This window comes from Diplotaxodon limnothrissa, linkage group LG22, assembly GCF_057381915.1.
Source record: "Diplotaxodon limnothrissa isolate DT_005_m linkage group LG22, D_limnothrissa_male_GT1.1, whole genome shotgun sequence".
NCBI lineage: Eukaryota > Metazoa > Chordata > Actinopteri > Cichliformes > Cichlidae > Diplotaxodon > Diplotaxodon limnothrissa.
The window spans coordinates 8,584,139-8,608,627 of NC_140616.1; the positions used below are offsets into that span (position 1 = coordinate 8,584,139).

The 24,489-nt window shown below is 39.9% G+C and overlaps 1 protein-coding gene across 1 annotated transcript in view; it reads left to right on the forward strand.

Annotated features, from left to right (window-relative positions):
- The first annotated feature begins 6,568 nt into the window (after positions 1 to 6,568).
- Positions 6,569 to 24,489, forward strand: part of pleca (plectin a) — a 93,010-nt gene continuing 75,089 nt past the window's right edge. The window contains exon 1 of the mRNA XM_085346915.1: positions 6,569 to 6,856. Coding sequence (XP_085203041.1) covers positions 6,766 to 6,856 — 91 coding nt within the window. The 5' untranslated portion in view covers positions 6,569 to 6,765. The remainder of the gene's footprint in view (positions 6,857 to 24,489) is intronic.

The window sequence follows — 24,489 nt, forward strand, 5'->3', positions numbered from 1 at the left end:
ACAGAAAATTGACTAAAATGTTTGTCATTGTGAGGCAGATACCAGAATCAGATGAAGTGCATTAGATAAGTGTGACTGTATGAGTATTGTCCCACTGGATCGCTGCCATAATGGCCCTGACTCAGTCCGAGTCATTAGCCTTGTGAGATGATTGCTTTATCTCACAGTGAATGGAGGCGTGACCATTTGCTATCAAGCTGCAGACAGTCTGAGGGGCAGACTGTGTCGGATAATGCTGAATATGGTGTCAGTAAGACTGTATCAACATTTTGTAGCTTACTGATATACCTAATCGGATAACACTTTAGTTTAATGACATCACTTAGAGTGATGGTGATGAGACACATAATTAAGCTCTGTTGAAAATAAAGCAAACTAAGTTCACCAGACTTTCTTTTATGACTCTGGTTCAGGATGTTGTATGTTATCATATAATGGCTCACAACAGACAGTGATATTTCAGTTATTATTATCAATGGCTTCAAAATTCGTTATCACAGATTACTAGAATATCAATGCAGCCAGGCCCACAAAACACAGAAGGGTCACCAAGTGTTAAATCATAGCTGCTGCTTCTTCTGCACCTCTGATGTACTCATTTGTAATCGTGTCAGTCCTGATCACTCCCAATGAATCTTAGCATCTTCAGCTCTGCCTTCTGTCTTGTTGGTTGTGCCACTGCCTTTAAACCATACTTCATAGCAGGTCTCAGTACCATCCTCCAAACATTAAGCGATAACGACTGCTAGCTACTCATTAACCATCGAGTAATATCAGTGGTAAAAGTTGGCATTTACACTGGAAAAAACAGTCAATAAGTTGTTGAACTTTTTATTTTTGTGAGCATTTATGGTTAATGATAAGTAACCTCAAATCTTTGGTTTTTTTGACTTTTGTCTAAAAAAAGACATTTAAATTATGTAAGTTTTGGCTTTGGGACTAGTGGCTGCTATGGTGATGAATGATGAAACAAACACACAAAAGTAGATGTAATTAGTAGCTGTAGAAGCTCTAGTTGATTTAAAATCCTTTTTATAACTTGAAAGTTTTGGAATTCTGGGATTCTCATTTGCAGTTTTTTCCCATGTTGGTTCCAATGTGGGAAATAATGTTTTTGTGCCCATTTTGTGAATTTTTTCCTGAATTCCTTTTTGAACTGTGATGTTTAGGATCTTAAATAAGTATCTTTTAAATGTATATTTAAACATTATTTAGACATTTTCTCTATTAATTATACTAACACATGATTGGTACCAGTAAGTACTAACACAAGACGAATGGTTCTTGAATTTTTTCATGGTTGAAAATGTAATTCTGTTGCACTGACTCCACTTTAACTCGAGGGTCCACTTTAAGAGTCTGGTTGTAACGTTTAGAGGACTGCATGGATACGACGTGGCTTACATCAGTGGGTCCCTAAGGTCCCACTGATGTAAGCCACGTGTATCAACGCCTAAAAGCCTTCCCTTTAAACTTGCCTTAGGGTAAATGTTTGTCTATCACGTTGGGTGTGAGGCACTTTGTTTTTTTTATCTTGAAAGATGGTATATTAATAATTTTTAGTTACCTTAAAAAAAAAACTTAGACTCTTTAATGTGCATTTGTTGGAGTGTTACTTTGGCCACAGCTGTGAGAACCGACAAAAACATGGGTAGCTTTGTTCTTGGTCTGTCCGTGACAAACTTAAAATCCTGTTAACTTAATATTGACGTTAAGGTGCAAGTAAAGAAAAGGATGTTATCTGTTGCACAGACATCTGATATTCAGTTAGCCCCGAGAAGTGTATCACATAAGTCTTGAAATGTCACACAATAGTTTCTTCTTGATTTTTATGAAACATTGAGTTTAGAGTCTGCTATGCAGGAGATAAATTATTTAGCAGTTCTTTCAGTGAGTTATTTTTTTCCAGTGTCTGTCAGGATATTGAACTGCAGATCCTTTTCTGTCTTCACTTTCAGCAGCGTTACTGTTTCTAAAGATTTTTCTGGGACCCTGACCAAGGTTTCATCTTTCATGCATCTGTCTTTTCAAAATAAGAAAGAGTGTTTCCAGTGTATCCAGCTACAGGTATACAATGCTGATGTCAGATATCAGACTCATCATAATAAACCAGAATGGTGGTGTGTGCAGTGTACTATGGTGGTCACTAGAGGACAGTATCCAAAGATAAAATGCAGTGCATCATGCCTGCATCTTTCTCATCCTCCTTAGATTGTATTGCTGCTCTCAAATCTGACATTTGACTACTTCCTGGTCATTCTTTTCAGCGTGTGTGCTCAGCAGTAATTTATTAAACTGACAGATAAAGCCAATACCAAGCCTACTAAGCCTTGGCAAACAAGGAAATAACAAGGGATAAATGACTAAACAAGTAAAGTAATGCTGTTTGTGTTAATATTTATTAAATTTATTCATAACTAAAGAGACCAACTTTGAGTTTTTTTGACTAGTGATCTTTTTTTCACTTTATTTGATTGATGCAAGCCTTACTTTGCTTAACTTTCTCCACTTTCAGAGTTTGGGACTCTTATTGTGCTCTACCTTCACTGTCAATTCTTTTCCCCCACTGCTTCTTTTCCATCTATCTCTCCATTAGCAGTACCCCTGCTAATGCTTTTAGAGGGTCACTTGAGGGCTGGAGCTGATCCCAGCTCACATTATTTACTGTTCGGGTGCTTACTAAAATCTGTCTTGTCATAAGGGCAGCATAAGCTGAAAGGTAATTTTGTCATGGATTTTGCGGCTGTGGAGCCCAAAGAGATGCTAAAGAGGCTCGCTGTTTGTCACAGTGACATTTTAATAGTAATGTGTTACCAGGGAGCTCATTATCCCAGGGGCCACTACATTTTCAACCTCTAATTAACATTCATGCTACCAACTGGTAAGTAAGTAACCAGGCAAAGTCTCACAAACACAAATCAGTAAATACACACAAAAACAGTCAATGAATAGTGAGCGGTGGCGTTGTATCCCTCCTTAGATGCGTTTTCTTTTATTTTTGCAGAGAACATAAATTAGTGCCACCACTGGGGCAGAGAGGCTTTAGTTTGGTGATGTGTGGGAGCGCTGGCTTGCACTACAGTCCTGACACTCGAGCCAGAGAAGCAGACAGAGAGACAAAAGTGAAAAAAAAAATTATCTCTGAGAGACACCATCCGGTGGCCAGTGATGAGAAAACAGTGGGATGGTTTTTTATACACATGGGGATTGAGTGCACAATTGAAAAATCCCACAAGCCGTCAGTATTAAAACACCACATCGTTCTGCTGAATGGAGGAAATAAAGGAGGCAAGCAAACTGTACGTCCTCAGTTTGTTGTTAGAGATATCTTCAGGCTATGCTGTGATGGATGCTGTCGTTGGAGTTGAACTCAGAGACTGTCAGATTGTCTTTGCTCTTCAGTGACAGTGACTTCTTTGACTTTCTACTGATGTGTTTTGAGTTACTCCACCTTTACCTTTACTAGATCTGAACCATAGTTATTTAATTATTTTTAAACAAGTCTTTAAATGTCATGTCAGCACTATAATATAGCTTTCAGATCACATTGCCTGCTCTGTTGGATCTGAAGTGTTAACTGTCTGACTAAACACAGATGTTGGACTGCAAACAGTCGCTGCTCTGTTGATATATTTTTTTTTAAAAGAAAACCTCAGTTCATAATGATGTTGCTGCTGGAACTCATTAGCGTTCTTGTTACTCACTTTCAGTTCATAACTCACAGGTCGAGACGCACCGCTGGTGGTTGGTGCCACGCGGTAACTGATGATTCCAGTGAGTCAGAGTGCTGAAATATTTTTCCACATTCCTAATATGAAGGATTTATCAAGACGGATTTTGCAATTTGCAGTCTCTTGTTGATGAAACTCTGCAAATTTTCCTGATAGCTGAGTAAACACAAACTCCCAGCTGTATGTGCTCAGGCTGCCAGGATATCTGCCTTATTACCTTACATCTAAACAGTGACAGTGGCACCACCTCTTTTACTGTGTTTATATAGTATTTTCTTTCTTTTTTTTCGTTTTCGACATGGTAAATTTCCAATTGTGCTTACATTTTACTGTGAAATTACAAATATTTAGCACAGAGGGCTGTAACTTCACGGCAGTTATTTACAGAACTTTATCCTAATATTATGGCAACTTTTTCCTAGATGTACTGATGGACATTTGTGTGGCATAGATTCAACAAAATGCTGGAAGTAATACTCAGATTGTGGTACATATTGGAACGATACCATTGCTGCAGATTTGTTGGCTGCCTGTCCAAGTTTCACGTTCCCTCACATCACAAAGATGCTCTATTGGATTGCAATCTGGTGACTTTGAGGCAATTTAAGTGCAGTGGAGCTATTACAATGACCTCATTGTCATATTCAAGAAGCCAGTTTAAGATGATTTGACTTCTGTGACAGCGCGTTATCCTGTTGGATGTCAGTGTACCCATGCAGTCAGACAGGCTGTGGCTTTTCAATGATACTTAGTTGAGACTAAGTGTGTTAGTATCAACGTGCAGTGTTTAGTCTGTTTAAATCGAATTCGGGTTTGTTTTCCAAATTGAGGCGATTCATTTGTGCATGTGTGAACACAGTAATTGCACTCAGGTGTGGATCTTGAAAACACTCTAACAGGCCCATAGTGTGAAAAGAAAATATCCCCCACTCCATTACGGCACTACTACTAATATATATATAAACTACTGGTTTAATGGCAGGATGGATCCATTCTTTCATGCTGTTCACATTTAATTTATTTTAAAAAATCACTTTATGCACCTTTATTTCCCTTTAATGACTCTTGGTTGGCTTAAACCACGTCTACATGAGTAAATGCAGTGAGTTGCTACCATAAAATTGGCTGATTAGATATTTACATGAACAACTAGTTCAACAGGTGTACCTAACAAAGTGGCTAGTGTGTATATTTCACAATAGACCTCAAGTTATTTGCAGCCAGGATATTATATTGTGCATATATTTAATTCGATCTGCCCTGTTTTTAATTATGGGTATATTTAATTTAAATATGGCAGTGACAAAGGAAACATAAATATCAGTGTGTTTTTAACTATCAGCAGACATATGTGTGACCAACTTGCTGCATGTTACTGAGGATAATTTGATAACTTTAAACATCTCAAAAAAAAGAAACACCACTGAAACTCTTCCCTTTTCAACACTGGGTTGTTTTCACTGGGGAAATGCAGCTTTTTAGAAAGAAACACTCTGACGGATCCAAAGTAAATTTCCTCTAAACTTTTCCAGTTTTTGTTTCAGAGACAAAGTCTCAGTGCTTCTTCCAAGCACCACTTCCTTGTAGGAAGGTCCAACTGCAGTCAGGGTTTTTCTTGGCATCATTTCTTACTATTGTCACTGCTTCATCCATGAGAGTCTGTAACTAATTTGAATAAAACAGTAGGTCTCTTTACTATTGTCTTCATGCTGCAATAAACTTTACGGCCTAAGAAGAGGGATACTTGCTAGTGCTGTGTTTTGCCCTCATTTGAATATATCAGTTTTACTTTTACTTCTTCATAACTGAATGAATGAAGGGAATTTAAGATTGATGAAAAATAATACCATGTCTTAACTTAAGTAAGCGACACAGCTATGTTACCATAATATAAACGGTGAAGCTCGAGGATGAACGCTAACTTTTTTCCACTTGATAAAAGTTAACGTGAGGTTTCGCGATGGTTGGGGACAAATGCAATCGCATAGCAGGAGGCTGTAAACGTTCCAAACTTCAGTCAAGAGAACAACTGAGATAATCCATCCACAATATGAGGTTAGTCATTAATATACTGCAACAACACGCGAATAGAGCAGCTGCGAGAGAATTCAACAGACTGTTTTGTTTCTCTTAATGCGCCTTATAACCCGGTGTGCCTTATGGTCCGAAAAATACTGTATGTTAATATAGGAAAAAAGTGATTTAGGGTTAGTGGAATAAAGTTTTACATGTTTATCAAATAATGTGGACGTGCGTTGTTAATCATGTGTGTTTCTGAAATAAAATCAAATACAGTGATGTTTGATAGAGTGATGGTTGTGCCAGCATTTTGTATCATTTCACTTTTCTTGTTCTTCAGTAGGAGTTGTGTATACTGTACCTGAAGATTATTAGAAAGTCTTTGTTTAAAGTTATAGCTGTTGTTTGCTCTGATCCAGTGTTCTGTGCTGAAGAGGTGTGGTCCCCTAACACTTATGCCGTCATTCAGTTTTGGGAATATGACGTGACTTTGAGAAGAACCGTGTAAGTGTGATGGGAGTTCTTTTTAAAGCTGTAAATATTACAGAACCCACTTGCTGCGCCTTGCCCCAGTTTCTCCAACAGCAGGAACTCAAATAACCCCACGCAGCTCCGTCATTTGTTTTTTCATCGAGGTAGCCGTGTCCACAAGGGGTGGAGTTGGCATGCACGGTGTGCCTGTGTGTGTGTGTAGCTGTGTCTCAGCTGGTACCTATCTTTGTGGCTTGTGTTTGTCTCTGTGCCTTTAAGAGGAGGGTCTGATATAAGTGTGTGTGGGTATTTCTCAAGCTGAGGAGGGGAGTGGTGGTGGTCTGGAATGATATGTACAGTTCAGAGTGGGAATACTGTGGCTGAGTGTGGGTGAGGAAGAAGGTGTGGACAGATAGCCAGGAGGGCTTTTATCAGCACTGAGGACACACAGATTCAAAGAGGGGTTTACACTGCCAGGGGAAAGTTAAAAGGAAAGTTTGAAGAGAGAAAGGTGCCCTAACCCTGACTCAGTATCAGCCAAGCCATGTCCATGCCCATGTTTGACCCAGGTCAGCGACTGCCAGAGGAGCAAGACTATGTTCAAGCCTATGAAAACGTCAGGGAGAAATATAAAGGTAACAACACCTCCTGTTTTCTTTTTGGAGTTTCAACTCAAATGATAACATGTTGAAAGCATGTTTGAATGGGAGGTGGGTGTGTAGAGTGAGTGCATGCCTCAGTGAGTATACTTGTTAAGCCTTGGCCAGCGTATTACTTTTAATTGATTCCATTTTGATTTTCATTGATGTTTCATGGAGTCTTTCTGTAAGCTGTGTTTCTAAAATAGCAATGGCATGGGCATGTGGATTGGTACTTTTGTCAGCTCTGCCAGTGATGTCTTTGTTGTTGTAGTTAACCCCCTGTATTGCAGACAGATCAACACGGAGAACATGGTTAAGTGGTGCACTTCTACAGGTGCAGTAACAGAACAGCTGCATCGATAAAACAAAGAGGACTCCTGTTCTGCATGCTTTGTGTCCTTCTCAGGCTAGGCTGCTGTCTTTGCATACAGGGGAATCTGTGGGCAGCGTGGGCACAGAGAGGTGAGACATTTGGCCTTTGGTTGAATGGCACAGGTCCAACAATGCAACGAGAATGATAAGAGCTGCCAGCCAACATGGTAGCGTATGAGAACAACATGTTTCCAGTTATGCAGCATGTGGGTAAAAGCCTACTTGTGAGTGTTTTTATTTTGTTTCAGAAAGAATTGCAGGGTTGATAGAAACAGGAAGTCCAGACGACTTGAAGATGCACCTGCACCTCATTTGTTTACTCGGTTCATGATTCTGAATTTGACCTGGAAGACAATCACCTCAATGCACTTGAAACCAGCTTCCATGCCATGTTCTCCCAGTTTGCATACATATGATAGTTGTGAAATTTGACACTGGTGCTCTTGATTGGTTAACCTTCAAAATTATGTCAAAACAAAGTTGTTTAAATTTAGCGCAGTTTCGTCTAACAGCATTAAGTGTATCCTTGAGGCCTATAATGACATTAAAGGATGCACTGATTGTGGAAGCTCACTGCCTTGGAAAGTTTTAACAGCACAAAATATGTGATGTGAAACTGTAGAGAAATATTGGCTGGTGCCACTGGAAAACTTCATCTTATTAGCCAATAAGTGATGGAGACAGTGTGACCGATACAAGCCATCTTTCTAATGACAATATTTTGAACATATCTGCATCAGTTATCATGGAGCAGACGTTGAATCAGATCATTATATAAATGGGACATCTCATATTTATATATATTTATTCCTGTGCTTGTGCATGAATCTGAGATTGGGTCTACGTGTTGTTTTTAATGTGTGTCAAGCTGATGGTTTGCAAATGCATTGATTTTTGCTCCAAGTTTGATAGATTAAGATGGATTAATTAATCCAGATTATCTTGTCTTGTTTTCTTATTGTATGGATGCGATTTATGGATTGATTCAGATCTATGTAGATCATCACAAAGACATTATTATGTCTTTGTAAGGCAGGTGAATTACATTGACATCTGCAGGTAATCTAGCTCAGGACACAGGCTGGCAGGAGCAGCTGTGCCGTCATGTTACACTTGTCAAACATGTCACACATCAGTGAGGAAACATCTCTTTTTCTAGAGCCTCAAATTAGTTTGTATGAGTCCCACACTGTGCACAACTCCACTGTTATAAAAGCATAATTGTTGAGAGGCACGATGAATAATTAGCAGAATGAATGATTAACATGTGTTGGAGGTAAAAACAGAACCCATAAGTGTGGGCCTGAAATTCCAGTTACAGGAAACTGTCAGTGCAAGTCTTCTCTGGGCCTTGGTATGCTGGGAACCGAGCAGTTCCATCCAGTCACATCAGTCTAGTAATTTTCTTCCCATGTGGTTGCCTACTGTGCATGTCACTGTGGGCAGTGTTCCTGCTGTGCCTCTCTGGCACCAGTCTGGTGCTCCACGCCCCTTTCATAACCTCCAGTCTCTCTGCCAAGATCAGACTTCCTGTTACTCTTTCTTATTGTTGGTTTTTAACCGGATGCTGTTTGTTTTAGATAATTGTACACTTAGAATAAATAGAACACATCTCCTTAAAGACGAGGAGATGGGCGATAACAAATATAAATGCTGTTTTTATCAGCCCTTACCTGTGGTTTCAGATGATCTGAGCTTTGAGCGAAAAGTAGGGTGCCGGGGTTTGTCGTGAGATGTCAGCCCCTTCTGTAAAGCTGTGTGTTGAGCTGTTGCATGTGTGTGCAGCTCTGTGTGTGAGCTGAATAATTCAAATATGGCCTAGATAAAGCAGTGTTCCTGTCATTTTAAAAGAAGCAGAAGAAAAGTTGAGTGTTGGAAGAAAAACTTTGATATGGAGCTGGATTAGAGAATTTAAGCTGGTCATTAATCACCTTAAGATGAAGCTACTCAATTAGTCCTATAATCAGGTGAAATTATTGAAACAACCATGAATTTATACTTGACTGGGATTGGTACACCACTCTATTTTTAGTCTGTGTTGACACCGGTTCAAAATTCACAACACAGGTGAGAGAGATCTGATCCTGATAAAGTGTCCATCATGCACAGATTGCATGTAGCAGGGGGAGGATGGACTGTTACTCTTGGCAGTATTCGTGCACACAGTATCACATGGTTAGGGATTAATTTCATATTCTAAAAGTTATTACTCCTGCGTGAGCTGGCTTATACATTTGTATAAGTTATTGCAACAGGTGAAATGCAGCTTCCTATGGGAGTGATGAAGGCTGGGTGAAGCTGTGTGTCAGAATAGCAACAGATCACATCTATTAGTGTAAAACATGCAGCCCTGCTTTAAATACGCGCTGCAAATGTATCCCTGGAGTTTACTCTGTCAGTCTTGGCATTATTCTGGTTGAAAGACAAGCTAAATAACTTCTGGCATTTAACTCAATGAGGAGTTTGTTATTAAGGTCGCGGTAACTTATTCCAGTCACATTTTACGTGTGTTGGACAAAACTCCTGAGATTATTCCATTATCAATGGTTGGCTGCAGTGTTGGAATTTCTTGGATAATCTAAAATGCTGACGCTGTAACATCGAAGGTTGGAGAAGCCTAATGAGTCCCCCAGATACAGCACAATTACCTGCACTTACTAATGACTCCAGTGACCCTGACCTTGTTGGGTTATCTTCACCTCAAATACTCATTCCTAAGAGGTTGGCTGATAGTTTTGTAGCCAAATGTCAGAGAAAGGATTCGCTCTAACTTTTGCTAAATATTCATCTTTTCAACCAAGTTGCAGAAGGAACAATGTTTCTAAAACACCATTCTAGTAAAGCTTAAAGAGTTTAAGCTTCCAAGTGACCATTAAAGAACTGAGCAATATAATCTTCTACAGCTACTTCTCATCCTAAGGATGAACTCCAACTTCACCATAATTGACTGTAGCCAGTATTAGTAGTCTAAGTTATGCTCTGCTGCCTTGCCACAGGATCAGTTCATCTACCTTCTGCAGGTTCTGGTTAGGAGGAGTGAGATCTATATTAGCTATAGTCCAAGGTGATGGAGTTATAATAAGTCTGACCACGGGACACAATCCTCTCTGGGGGAAGTAGCTAAATAATGTCAGTAAGTACTATAATAGCCAGCTGTAGGAAAAACATGAGACAGGAAAGCGAGTTAGCAACAGCTACATTTTCAGAATTTTCAAGAGTGTTTTCCACTAGTAAACTAATAGTGGTGGAATTCTTTCAGATGAAATGTAGTCATCAAATATAATTGGTAGGTGGTATTATGTGTGGGAAACACTGAATATATGTTAACAAGAGAACTGGAATAATACTTTGTTTTGCTCCTTTTAGCTTACAGGTGAACTGTGACAGGCGTCACATGGCAGTAGCTGTTTGTGCTGATGTGATCTTTGTGTTTGTTCTGTAAAGAGTTGGTCTGGGATGTAATCCTGCCTGCGAGGTGGATTTTGTCCCACTCCCCATTCTTAAACACACTTAAAAGAGTCAACATTGCGAGCTTCTGTGTGTAAATACTAACAGAGTTTACTTATAAAAGGGCTGCGATAAATTTGTCTTGTGAATCACTGTCGAGCTTGAGCACCCGCAGAGGAAGCCTCCGCTCAGTTCCAGTACTTGCCTCAGATAAGGTTTCATGCAACTTGACCTCACTTTCAAAAATAGTAATAGTGCTTAAGTTATGGACGCGTGATCACACATACACACAGATGTGTCCAGGTTGTAAAATAGGAAAAATATTCCTCTTCTGTCATTTAATATGTGCCAAGTGGACAACGCCTCTTTCTTTTTTCCCCCTGAATAATCCATTAACATCTATGAAGTTCTACAAAAAAAACACACTTTATTTGTATATTTTTTTTATATATATATTTCACATTATCATTACATTTACATTACATTTTTTTACATTTGTTTTGTCTAAGGAGCTTGGAAAGAAAAAGCGTCTGGACTTCTTTGAGTTGCTTGAAGACGTTTCACCTCTCATCCGAGAAGCTTCTTCAGTTCTAAGGGTCAAATGGTGGAGAGTCCCAGATTTAAACCCAGTGGGAGTTTCCCAATCCAATTCTTGGATGAGAGGTGAAACGTCTTCAAGCAACTCAAAGAAGTCCAGACGCTTTTTCTTTCCAAGCTCCTTGGACTACGATGACCTGGATGACTGAGAACCTTCACAGACATACATTTGTTTTGATTTTCATGTCCATGCATGTCCAGCTAATTTATTGATCTGAGCCTCCAAAGTGTAAAAACTCCTCATCCTGATCTGTTGAGCACTTTTGAACATCTGCAGATATTCTGACTGGTCTCTAACTGGTAATTACACGGCAAGCAACAACACATTCCTGATTAATAATCCACAGTTCAAGGCCAAACAGACAAATGCTGTTGGATGAATGACGTCTTTTCAAAAAGTTCAAAACCAATGTCCTATTTAAATGTGGCGGGTCTCATGCTCAAGACCGTCTCCTTGTGCATGTTTGGATAGTTTCAAGTGCTGTTTTTAGATCGCTTGATGGAAGTTTAGTTGTGCCCCCTAGCATTTTCATGCACTGATAGTTACTCTGCTCTGCAGCATAGCACAAGTTGAAGTCATGGAATTGAATTTGGTCTGAATGCATAATCAGAAGCCTTCTTCTTTGAGTTTCTGCCTGTCAAGACTATCGACACCGTCAGCTGAAAGCCTGAAAATAATCACGGAGAAAACTGTCAAGTCATCAGATAACACTCCTCTTAAAAACACACAAATTTATAAATCTTTTTTGCAGACATGAAAAGTTACAGGAGAAATAAAGGGGCACATGTATTGCCTGAGAGCTGCTGTCCTCTGACAGAGGACATACTCCTACATTATTCCCACATATGTTCACACCTACACTCCATCCCACTGTGCCAACAGCATGGCTCAGTATCTGGTAGATGAGTGAGGACTCAGAAGCTGCAGTAGGCCATTCTCACCTGTCTGTCTGCTAATTCTCTTGAGTTTATAAGGTGACCTTTTAGTCTGTATGTTCTGCTTAAACATGGTAAATGGACTCATTCTTATATAGCACTTTTATACCCTTGCAGAGGACTCAAAGCTCACCTTTAACCTCTATCACCTCTATTCACCTTTAAACATATTCCGTGCAGACTGCTGCACGTTAAGCATGTAAATCAGCAGCAACAACAAAATCCCACACGAGCAAGGTGAATATCATCTCGTTACAATGCAATCTTCTCATGGAAGTGATATGAATGTGGGTTTGATATGTATTATCTATTTAAAAATGGCTGCAGCCCAAGACCGACGCACATCACCACTCTGCAAAAACTGCTCAGTACTGCCTCAAGCCCAATGACAAAAACCCACCAGGGGTTGACTCTCAGACCAATCAAGAATCCGGAGGAATTCCTCACTCATGAGTTACAATTCTTTGCGATTATAAGTATCTTTATGTAAAAGGACCCAAACCTAAGTTGTCAAAATACTAATTTTAAGAATTATATTCAGTGAATCATTTCAGTTACAGCATGTATTTTGTGTGTGGTCGATCTTCAACTAGTGTAGATTTAGGCTTTTAACTTTTTATGTTGCTGCATTTAAAAAAAAAAAAAAAAAAAAAAGTGGTAGACCAGGCACAAGCTGTGTAATTATCTGAGTTATTATATGTAAAATTATCTGAAATCTGACCTTAGCTACACCAAGTTCTTCTTTCTGATGTTCATAAGGCCGTTCAACTTGTTAAACATATTCTAAAGCCAACAACAACCTCAGAAACGTCTTATTCCTGGATTAGGTACAGCGCTTTGAAATCTTAGAGGATATCAGCCAGTCTGCTGTGATTTTCAGAAACCTTTCAGTTCCTGCAGTAAGACTAGTCATCTGGCTGATTCTGTGCTGGTCATGCCTCTTTATCTAATAGATGCCCTCACATTCTTTCACGTAGTCCAAATCCTTTCTGATGATAAATGGCATATAGATGTAATTGGTTTGTGTCTCTGGTTTCTTTTGTGGAACTGCTTTAAGTCTGCGGAGGAATGGAAATCCTGACTGTGAACCGCCGTGAAGTGAACTCAGCCTGGCAAAGTTTGCTGGTGAGAGCCGCTGTAATTGAGATGGGATTTGTATTGGAGCAGAGGATTAGTGCCCTCCCAAATCCATGGAGTCAATAACAGCTGACGTTTGTTATGTAACCACACTGCAAAATGTTCAATGTATGAACTTTCTTTTAGTCTTTAACTAGATCAGAAATATTATATTTTTATTGTCACAGTCGCAGTGTTAAGTGGGCAACAAATAAACAAAGAAAAAAACGTTGCTCTGAAAATAGTCAGCTATAAGACTCGGACTGAAAATTATTGAAAAAGCAGCCAAAGTCCAGAGAAAAACTTTGAAAGACCTTCAGAAAGCCTGAAGAACTATTACTTAAGCAAGACTTTTGCACAGTACAGAGGGTCAGGAGGTTAGGAAATTAGTTTTAAAGCATTGCAGTTTGGATTATTGTTGTCACCCTACCAGGTGGACAGACAAGCAGCATGGACACCCCAGTTTGTGAATGCAATACCTCGAGAACGAGGTGAAGTAGGATTTTTAAATTGAATTTGTTGATGCGTCTATTAAACATCTGTGGATGCAATAATGCAAAAAGGAAGTCACCGGGATTTAAATTTATACCATACGTTCATCTGCTAGGAGGCTGAGGGGTAGCACTGGCAGTCACCAGTATTTTTGTAATACTGTGTATTCAGTTAGATTACACCAGATGTCTGTTGAGCTCTCAGCCACATGTAATTGTCTTGATTTTTGTATTTATTTATTTTTTGCACAAAAAAGAATAAATCTTTATGCATAAACTTTTGGCAATTTCTGTTTTTAAAAAAGTTTAAAAATAACTGATTATATTTGGACCAGCGGGCGGAGTGATGAGTAGCAAGCATGGTTACCAGGTGTGTGTATAGGTTTTATTGATGCATGGCACAAATACAGGTACCTGTTAACATACATGAGTCTGACACACCAAAACTAGAGAACAGGGATCTTGAACAGTTTTGTTTTGTTTTTTTCAATTTTGTTAGAGAAATGTATTAAAAATGCTCCAAACAATAAACATCACAAAATGTTTTTGTGGCACTGGTTTAGCTTTCTGCTAAAATCAACTGGTTTTCCAGCTTTCTGTGGAGTTGTTATGAAGAGGCCAAGCAGTTAGTTTAGTTTTGTTTTTGTTTTCAATTTTATTTTTAATTTATATGTTTTGTTTATTAGTCTTTAAACATGGGGACTGACTTGCTTTTGGAGTACCAAGTGGTCAATAGAGGAACTGCAGTTTTTGGTACCTCTATATTGTCTAAACTTTTCACTTACAGACGTTGCTGCAGCTGACTGAATGTTTGATCAAATTAACATATTAGTTGATAAAACACAAACAACACAGCTGAAGGTTGGACAGCTGTTATTCCCTTCGCTTGCCACTCTAACCGCACAGCTGCTTTAACTGTTTACTGTCCGTTTTAAGGCCAGAGAGAGCGAGAGAGAGGAAAAGAATCGATCAATAATCATCAACCTCAGGTCACTGAATAGGATGATGTCACTCTTTACTTCCCCACAGTGCTCTAAAGCACAGGTTTCGTACAGTGTGTCCGGTGGGTTATTGAGTGATAGCAGTGACACACAGAAAGATGTCTTTCTAATCTGTCTGAGAGGATGATGTCACTGGAGGAAAAATCATTCTGGTCGCAGGGAGATTTCAGTCTCCAGGATACAGTCATATACAAACTGTTATTTTATCCGTCTTGAGCGCTCTGCACAGTCAAGCTATAAAAGATTGTAAGTGCTTACAAAAATAGATTAAAATATAGTTCCACACCACGTGATATGATTTGTAGTTGCAGCATACTACAGCACAAAGTTCTGTATCCACAAATCCATTTCATTGACTGATTAAAGGAAAAGGTCTGTATTTTGGAATAAAGATCACTTTGGTTTTTCTGCTGCTTATAGTTAGATGAAAAACAGGATACAGTTCTCATGTCAAGCTGTTTAATATAAAACGCCATGTAGAAGCTCTCAGCATGAAGATAAAATAAGATGTACTTCCAAAACCAGAACTAGAACTAAGGAAGACAAAAGGCACTACTGCATAGGCGAGACAGGGAGAGGCAGAGATGGATAAAATAGAAACACAAGAAGGAACAACAAAAACTCGTCAGCACTGAAAGCCAGGATCGTGAGACAGGATGTACTCTTAGGTTTTTAATATAACTAGCTTGCTCAGTATGAGTACGTCTTCATTCATAATATTACAATTACTTCTTTCATCTCCCTGATAAAGACATTGTATTTGTGCAGCACATCCCACCTTACCTGAATACTTCTGCTCATCTCTTAGTCTAACCTTTGAATCAGGAAGCACAGAGATCCCAGCCTGATGTTTGTCCTGGGTCGCTGAACAATGGTGCTAACATCCCGTTTATGGCATGCTGCAGTAATCCCGACTAATGCCAGGAATGCCAGTAGGGAGCTGACTGGCATTCTCACTGTTTTTCTGCAGGGTTTGAAAATCCCTGCTGCTGCTTTTTTCACACACCACGACCCTTGAAGTCTGCAACTTCTATCTTCTTTTATTTTTTAATACTAACGAGGCTATGAGCAGTTTGTCTGGAGCGGTGATTCAACAATAACGTTTATATTGATTTCTGTCTCACCTCGTCTCATTTTTAGAGGTGAAACAGAATGAGCTCATCTCAGAAGTTACTACTCAAGTTATTTATTTTCTAGTGCTTTGCAACATTGAAAGAATTTAAAACAGAGTGCCTGCAAAAAGTAGCATATTAATTTCCCGGAGAAAGATACTGCAGAAGTTAAAAGCTCGATGAGTGTTTGAAAACGTGTTAGTGATCTTGATCTTATTCACACACAATGGATACGTTGTTCAGCGTAAATAAACTACTTCTGGGTGTCCTGACTCTGGTGAATCAGAGACACCCAAAAGGAAAACAGACATCCTCAATGTGTCTTTTTCAGAGTGCAGATCTGAAAGACAACAAGCCTTAAAACATATGTCATCATGACACATTCTGTGAATTCCTCTGGTGTTGTGGTCCTCCTGAAAAGTGCTCCTTTTCTCCTCTCTGAAAGGACTTTAGACAAAGCCTCATAGAACACACACACACACAGATTCCTCTGTGGTTGCTTTCTTTTCCTTTCCTTTCCTGGGAGCTTCTGTTACGCATAAATTGTGTAACCAAAATTCGATATAATGTAATAATTCTATTGCTGCGAAGACCAAAAAGTTTCAAAACGAAATAGTTGCATAAATGACTGGAAGCGTAACATGCAGTTAAATGCATTGAAAATAGTACTTGCCCAATATTTGAAGGTTTGGTATATGGTTGTGGCATAAAACCGGCAACACGAGTCTCGCTTTAGAATGTAAATGTTAACATAGTGAAGTTTTGCATAGATTTTATGCAAATACACACACACTCTATGTAAAAGATTAATGTAACTTTAAAGGATTTCTGTATTTACTTTTTAAATCTTAAACTTGCATTCTTTCTTATGACCAGTAGGGGGCGACTCCTCTGATCAAGTCAAAGAAAATAATCGTAAACATTTTTTTGATGACTTTACTTTCAGTCGGGTTTCACTACATGCTTTTGCCGTGTCCTCGACTTTCAGTCATTTTCACCCATCGCTGAGTTCATGTTGACAGCAAACTCAACAGGAGTCCACAAACCAGTCGATGTTGATGTTTTTTTTTTTAATTCCGTTAATATCGGGAAATTTGTCACCAAGTGGCCATGATATAAACAGGATGACATCCACCAGCTGTTGATGTTAAAATGGGCTCTTTTTATGTGTGAGATAATCAGGGAGTGGCAGTAGTGAAGAGATTATTTTTAGCTGCTGAATTCTCGGCTTGTTTGTTTGAGTTCAGATGAACTCCAACAACTGCACAGGGAGTTTAATATCACCGATGGACCTAGACAGGAACTGATGTGGGGGTATCACCACCTACTCCTCCACACGCCCCACCCTGAAGCCCAGAGTATGTTGGTGACACTCCAGCTTCTAATGGCTGAACTTCCATAGTGGGAGGAGCCACATCCCACAGAGGGGTGGAGCGGGTGTATCGGGTCTTCCACCTGGGATTAAAAGGCACTGGAGGCTTTGGCACCGCTGCTTGGAAACAGAAATATCATTCAAACTGGTGTGGAGCCAGGGGGCTTAATATACCTCACAATGATGTTTAGCTGGGAAATTGAATTTTCTCTGACTCCTCAAATATGCACAGAAACAATAGTTTTTACTGTGTAGGACTGTGCTGTTTTTAAGAGTAAACTCCAGGAATGAAATCCCCCAAAATAGTCACAGTTGAAAAGGAGAAAGTTGACAGTTAATCAAAAAACAAATCACTGAGTTATGTTTCTTTGTTATTGGCTCCAGCACAAGCTAGGAAATTCCTAAGGTGGTGTGCAAGTTTTGGTTTTGAACACTAACCCTTTTCCATCTCAAAACATTAGTGTGTAGGTGTTCAGAAAATGCTTATTATTGCCAGTGCTCCTCATCAAGGTGAGGTTCCTATGTGATTAAAGGTTCATGCACATTAATATTTACGTAAGAGGGAATATCTAACCTTAACATGGCCAAAGCTCTTTACTAAATCAAATTAAAATGAATTATTTCTGAGACTAGATTGTCCACTTTAATACCAGATGTTTTTATTAATGCACCCTGTGTAAGGTACATACATATCATGTAGAGAAATAAACCTGTTCCTTTCATTTTACTTCTTTTGTTAGAGTTTTTATGAAGCTGGTTTTTCAGGTTTCATGTGTAATGCAGAGTACGGTAAACTGAATTCCTCGACGGGCTGTAGTGAGAAATGAGAATCATGTCAAAGCCAGGCCCATAAAGCCCTTAACCAGTCAACCGCTAAACTTTATTAACGTTTATAATGTTCTCTTTACGGTTCAACAAGATGGTTACCCTGCAGCCAACTAACAACACACCATAACACAGGCCTGATTATGACCGATACTGGTACTATGGACTGTTTCGTAAAACCAGACGTATCCAGATGTAAATGCAAAGTCTTACATTTTTGTTCTTGCACATCTGTCTACAACTCTCACCTAGCTGAAAGTAGAAGCTTGCATTAAAAAAATAAACAACAAGAAAATATCTTTGAACTTCCACAAAACCACCGAAAAAGCAATCTTTAGAAATCGCTGCGGGAAGTCATCATCCTTCAGCCCGACTGCATTTGCTGGGGACAGTTAACTAATGCCAGCATGATGCCAAGTGAGCTTAAGAGGCACCTGGAAACCAAACATTCCTTCAGGGAAAAGCTTTGCCCACTTCAAAAGTTCAGTGGATAAGAAACAGGGATAGCAGGAGCGTCTGCTGGATTGTGTGGAAGTGTCTGATGTGGTAGTGGAACTTACTGCAAATCCCCCAAAATGTAGGTATGATGCATTAAAGTAAAAAAAATGGATAACACAGAGGCCATTTTTGCTGACATGAACAAAACCTTGCTTTTTGAGTCTTTGCAATGATGTATGTTACTCAGTCTCACATCTGTTCAAATCAGCCTTTAGTAGGTCTGTGCGATATGACCAAAATCTCATATCCCGATATAAGACATCTATCATCCAATAACGATATAAATCACAAAAATGTAACATTTTCTGTAAATTCTGTGAATCTCGGGCAGCTCGACTTGCGTGAAGTGTTTCCAGCTGGGCGTCATGTAGCTGGAGTCGAGTGTTTTAACCGATGCATGAAACTACATTTTTAGACATAAGTTGTAACGGCCGACGTTTTCTTTGTGAGTATTTATTACACGGCGTGCTGCAGGGAAAAGCCTGTTCTAACGTTTGAGTGTAAGGTTTATTTTTTAGCACCTGGCGGCTCTTTTTTACTTCTCATCCGTAAATAATCTGTTCTTTCACGTGATTCAGTTTAAGTCTCAACAGGATCTTGAGCTTTATTGCGAAAGGTTTATGTGGAACATAAACAAGCGGACACGCAATGGTTTTACCGACAACACATAAAAACAGGGGCTTGTCCGTCTGTAGTGTGGTTATATTAAATATAAGAGAAAGAGAGAACTTTAAGAAATTAATATAGCCACTACAGTGACCATCAAAACGATGAAAAAACATTGCCGTAAACGGTTTATTTTGCGACACCACGAAACAAACAATAGCGTAAAATGAAACGATAGACGTTTTTATATCGTCATCCGATATATATCGTTATATCGAACAGCCCTAGCCTTTAGCAACAGATTTGCTTTTTTTTTTTTATTCCTGTAAGGAAATATGCATGTGGAGGTGCATCTGTTTAGTTTGGCGCTCGCAACACTTTACAGACCAACGCTACGACTGGGTGGGCCTTATTTTTAACTTTAAGTGGTATATATGTTGCATGAGCATTTAAAGAGGCCCAAAATTGGGGATGGGTGTTTATTTTGACACACATGTGGTGTTTGCTGTTTGTCGTAACCACTGGTTTAATTTCCTCCCAGCTTAGTGAAGTCCTTTGCTCTACTCTGTTCTGCAGATCTGAGGCAGCTCGCGGTTGTTAAGCCGTGTTTCTTAACATACTTTCACAAAGCACTAAGACGAGGGGGAATGCCGCAGTTTTAGTGACTGAGTCATTAGATTAAACAGGTTTGCTTGTTCTAGAGTCACATGCATGCATCATGTGATTTAATAGTCTAACTTCTGAAAGTTCATATACGTGTCTGTTTGAGGAGCAAAGAGCAGTCAGGGTTTGCATCACTGGATTAAAATAATGAGTGGTTTGGACCAACATCAGTGTGAGTGAGTTGGCCTGTTTATTAGTCAAATTACTTGGTTGTTTTTTCATTCCTCTGTTTATCCATCTGTCAAACTTGATGTCTTGATTTTAAGAAAAACTTAAATGCATCTCAGCACGTTGGAATCTTTGTAGAATTCAAGGAGTCTTTCTTTTATTTATTTTTTCTTCAGTCAAATACTACTGATGTAAAGTTAAAGATTTCAGCATGGGAAGTGATCGAGTTTGACTCGCTCTCTGGGCCAGCCTCAAGTGGCCACTAGAAGAACTGCAGTTTCTAACACAAGACCAGCTCCAGTCGTTTGTCCTGCCTCACTGAAATGGTATGTTTTAGTGTGATGTGCACTGTCTTTATACTGCGCCAAATCACAGCAACAGTCGTCTCAAGGTACTTTATCTTGTAAGGGAGACACTTGAATAATACATACAGAGAAAAACCCAGCAGTCATATGACCCCCTATGAGCAAACACTTTGGAGACAGTGGGAAGGAAAAACTCCCTTTTAACAGGAAGAAACCTCCAGCTGAACCAGGCTCAGGGAGGGGCGGGGCCATCTGCTGCGACTGGTTGGGGTTGGGTCCCCAAGGACATTAAGACACTACCAGTAAAGCGCTTTGAGCCGAGTTGCTACATGTGACTTTTGTGTTGTTTTGGGGACTTTTTATTGTAAAAAAAATAAAATAAAATATGGAACTATAAATAAATGTAATTTGGTTGAGAATTTTGTTTTTTGTGATAGTTTTCTTGTACTCTAGAGGGAGTAATAAACAGGGCTGATTTGTGGATTACACAAATCTAAAAATGAGCGTTTGGTCTTGTTTGTTAATCTATCACAAACTGCATTATTGTAGGATCTGCTGTCATCATTTAAAGACTTAATCTCTTCCAGGTTCTCCCAATTAGCCCTTGCTTCTTGGGTCCCTGCTTATCTCTTTGCTGCTGTTGTAACTGGATCTGTGATGAGCCATTGATTTTTGTATTGATTGTAGAAGTGGTCATTACATCCTGCCTACATAACCTCCTCCATGATTGTGGCCTGTGCTTTGCTAAAATGTGCCAACATCACGATACTATTTGTCATGTAGGTGCTCTACAGTGGTGTAGTGTCTTTGGCATTTTTTTTTCTCACACTAGAACAACTGAAGCATCAGTGTGAAACAGTTTAAGGTCAGACACCAGCTGTTGAATTCAGCAGCTCTCTGTTAGGAGAGAAAATACACCTTTTGTAAAGTGTCTCAGTGAGAAAACATCCACGTCAGCAGCAGCAGCAGCTTCTTTTTTCCAGGGAATATTCAGCTATTTTTATTCCCGTCTGTCTACATGTGAGCTCAGAGATGTTTGTTTCTGCAGGATTTGAAGACATTTGTCCCCAGTGATTGATGCACGTCTCGTGTTTTTCATATACCTCATAAAACAACCTTGTTTTGTTAGATGTCAAAATTCTTTAAAGATGATTTATTGTCAGTGCTCGGTTTGCAGGCTGTTTGAAACATTTCAGCTATTTATGTTTTTTAATTGAAAGCAGCTGTCAGATCTGTGCGTCATGGATCAGGGGAACTTTTTAGACCTGCAACACTGAGAACCTTAAAAGCTCGTCCTTTGGCTTGTAACAGGTGCTTTTAAGTAGTCTGGCCACTGAACGATTAATTAGGAAGGGAAAAAAACTCTTAGCAGGGAAACACAGCCGACTCTGAGACTGAACCTTTCCCGTGAGTTTGATAGACGTAACCTACTCTTCCTTATTTGATTATGAGTAAACATAATCTGACTGGTTACAAAGGATTAGTCTAACTTAGGTCTTATAAGCCTATTACCACAACGTTGTCTGTGCTGACTCATTGCATTGTAAAGCAGATTTCTCCTTTAAAGGAGACTCTCAGGTTTAGACGAGGTTCTTGTACACATTGTGTTTCAGTGACTCATGAGTTTCACGTGTAGCTAAGCCGGCTCTCCTCGTAATCGTTACCTGTCAACTGTCATAATGCTTTGACACGTCAGCAGTAGAGAGCAGCACTGTTTCCACTCATGAACCAGAAAATGAGATTTTTCTCATCATCTTTTTTTTTTAATGTCTTGCCATAATGTTCCCTTTTTCATGTTTTTCTGAGAACTGTTTATTGCAGCTCAGCAAATGTCTGACTCCTCACATCTGAGCACAATTTATTTCAAATATTTTTGAAATACAGTTTCCAGAAGTTCAAACAAACCCTGCAGGTATCATCACCTCCACTTACCCCCGTCCACTCCAGCCACTAGATGGGGCAGGCTCAAAGAAAAAGCCACGCAGTCATGTTTAGGCTCCCAGAGTTGCATTTAGTAGATCTGTTATCGATGTCTGGCAATTACAAATCAAAAAATAAACTTTTTGTGCTTTGCTTGAATAGTCTCACTTGATTATAGTGCAGTTACTCTGGTGTGATGCATGTCCTATCACCTGCTATGTGTTTTTGAGTACAAATAAAATCTCTTTGAACAACTAGAATTGTTCTTTATTTAGTTGCATGCATCTACTGGAATTTGAAGCAAGAAAGTTTCCTGTGCTTTTATAAAAGTTCACAGATTCTTCATACAGCCGTGTGTTATGCTGATCACTCGTCAATCCTCTGTCGGTTTATTCGTGCTTAAGCAAAAAGCATTTTTGCTGTTGCTGACTTCAGGCACAATGCAGCGATGTCAGCCGGTCACTGGAGGCTTGAGGAGACTGCTGAGTCAAAGTCAGCATAACCTTGCTGTCATCTTCTAAAATATTTCTGTCAAGGCTCTGATAATGTAAGCCCTTTGATTGTTGGTTCATTGACAGGAACTTTCTTATGCTTTATCTGATGATAAGATTGAATGCTGAGAATGGCTGTTAATCCATGAGATGAAATGATGTGATCTTAGTTTGTTTTGTGGCTTTGATTAATGACTTCATTACTGTGACCTCTGCAGAGTTGAATCATGGTAGTGCTTAAAAAGATGCACGAGTGCATTTTATTAAGGCTCCAAAATTCAGTTTCCTAAAACTGCTCTGTCATCCAAAGCACCCTGAGGTCCCCTCTGCAGTACATTTAATGAAAATTAGAGGGACTCTTCCAGTCGAGTAGTGGAATACTTTATTGGGAGATGCTGAATCATAGTTAATGTTTCAGTGCAAAAATGAACAACACAGTGACTCTTTGTCAAGTTTATCTTAATTTTAGAGTCTAGATATGTTTGCAGGGGATTTGACCTTCATTTAAAGGTTTTTTCTTCCCTCCTATCACTCACGACTCGAGTCAAAAACGCTCTGCACTGCCTGCTCGACACCAGCTGCTTGCGTGCTAGTGATGTGATGGTGGAGGATGACTGGTTGAGGCACCTCCCTGTGAAACACCACAAGGATGAGAAGGAACAGCAAGAGGGAGGGGTAGGAGCTGGAAAAGAGGGAGGTGTGCTTCCCTCTTTCACAATTTCTTTGCTGACAGGGTTTGTGTGCAAGTGGGCAGAGAGAGAGAGAGAGAGAGAACAAAAACACTGAGCTGCCAAGTCCTGTGGGAGCAGAGAGGGAGAGGGAGGGAGGCAGAGAGTGGTAGAAACAGACTGCCGTTAGCTGAGGGACGTTTACATCCTCCAGCGTGGTGCTTCAGGGCTGAGCTGACATTGCAGGGCTCAAACTGCTGTTTGGAGACTCAGCAGCCGTGAGAATGGATCCTGGAAGGTCTATCCAGCATGAGATCAGCTCTCTCAAAGGTACCACGCCTGACTTTATTCCATAATTTCTTTTTTTTTAACTTCCTGACTTGTCATCACCATCATATGCTTTCAGGACCGCCTTGTTTTCCCACAATCCTTCTCTGGTCAGGACTTCCTCATTTGTATAGATGCAGGCTAAAGAAAAAGTTCAGTCGTGAGCGTTTCTGGGAGTTAAATGGGGGAATTATAGTCCCCTGTTCTCCCGCCTCGTTTCTGCGGATAACAGAGGTGAAAAGCTTTTCTTCCCCTTTGATGTCCAGGCGTGACCACAGGGGTTGGAGCAGGGGTCACTGTGAGGCGGTGTCTTTTATGAGCCTGGCTGGGTGGGTGGGTGTGTGTGTGTGAGATGCTGAGGGAGGCTGGTGCTGCTGCATGCGGCACATTGAATGCGTCTGCGCCGGGAGATGCAGAACTCAACGCCTGGTGCAGAGCGGCTGCTGCATCGCCGTGGTAACAGCAGGAATTATGGTTAAGCGTGAGTCCTGAGATGGGACCGGCGATGGTGCAGAGACGGAGCTGATCACACACAGCTCTACAGCCGTAGTCTGTGTTCTGTCTGCTGCTTGTTTGGCTGCAGCGAGCTTCGGTGTTTGCTTATAATTAGTGCTTACATCATCAGAGTTTGCTCCACCCACCTTCTCTTTTCAAGTGTCTCACTCAGCTGTACTTCAGTGTCACAGACGTCATAAATACAGTACTGCAAAGT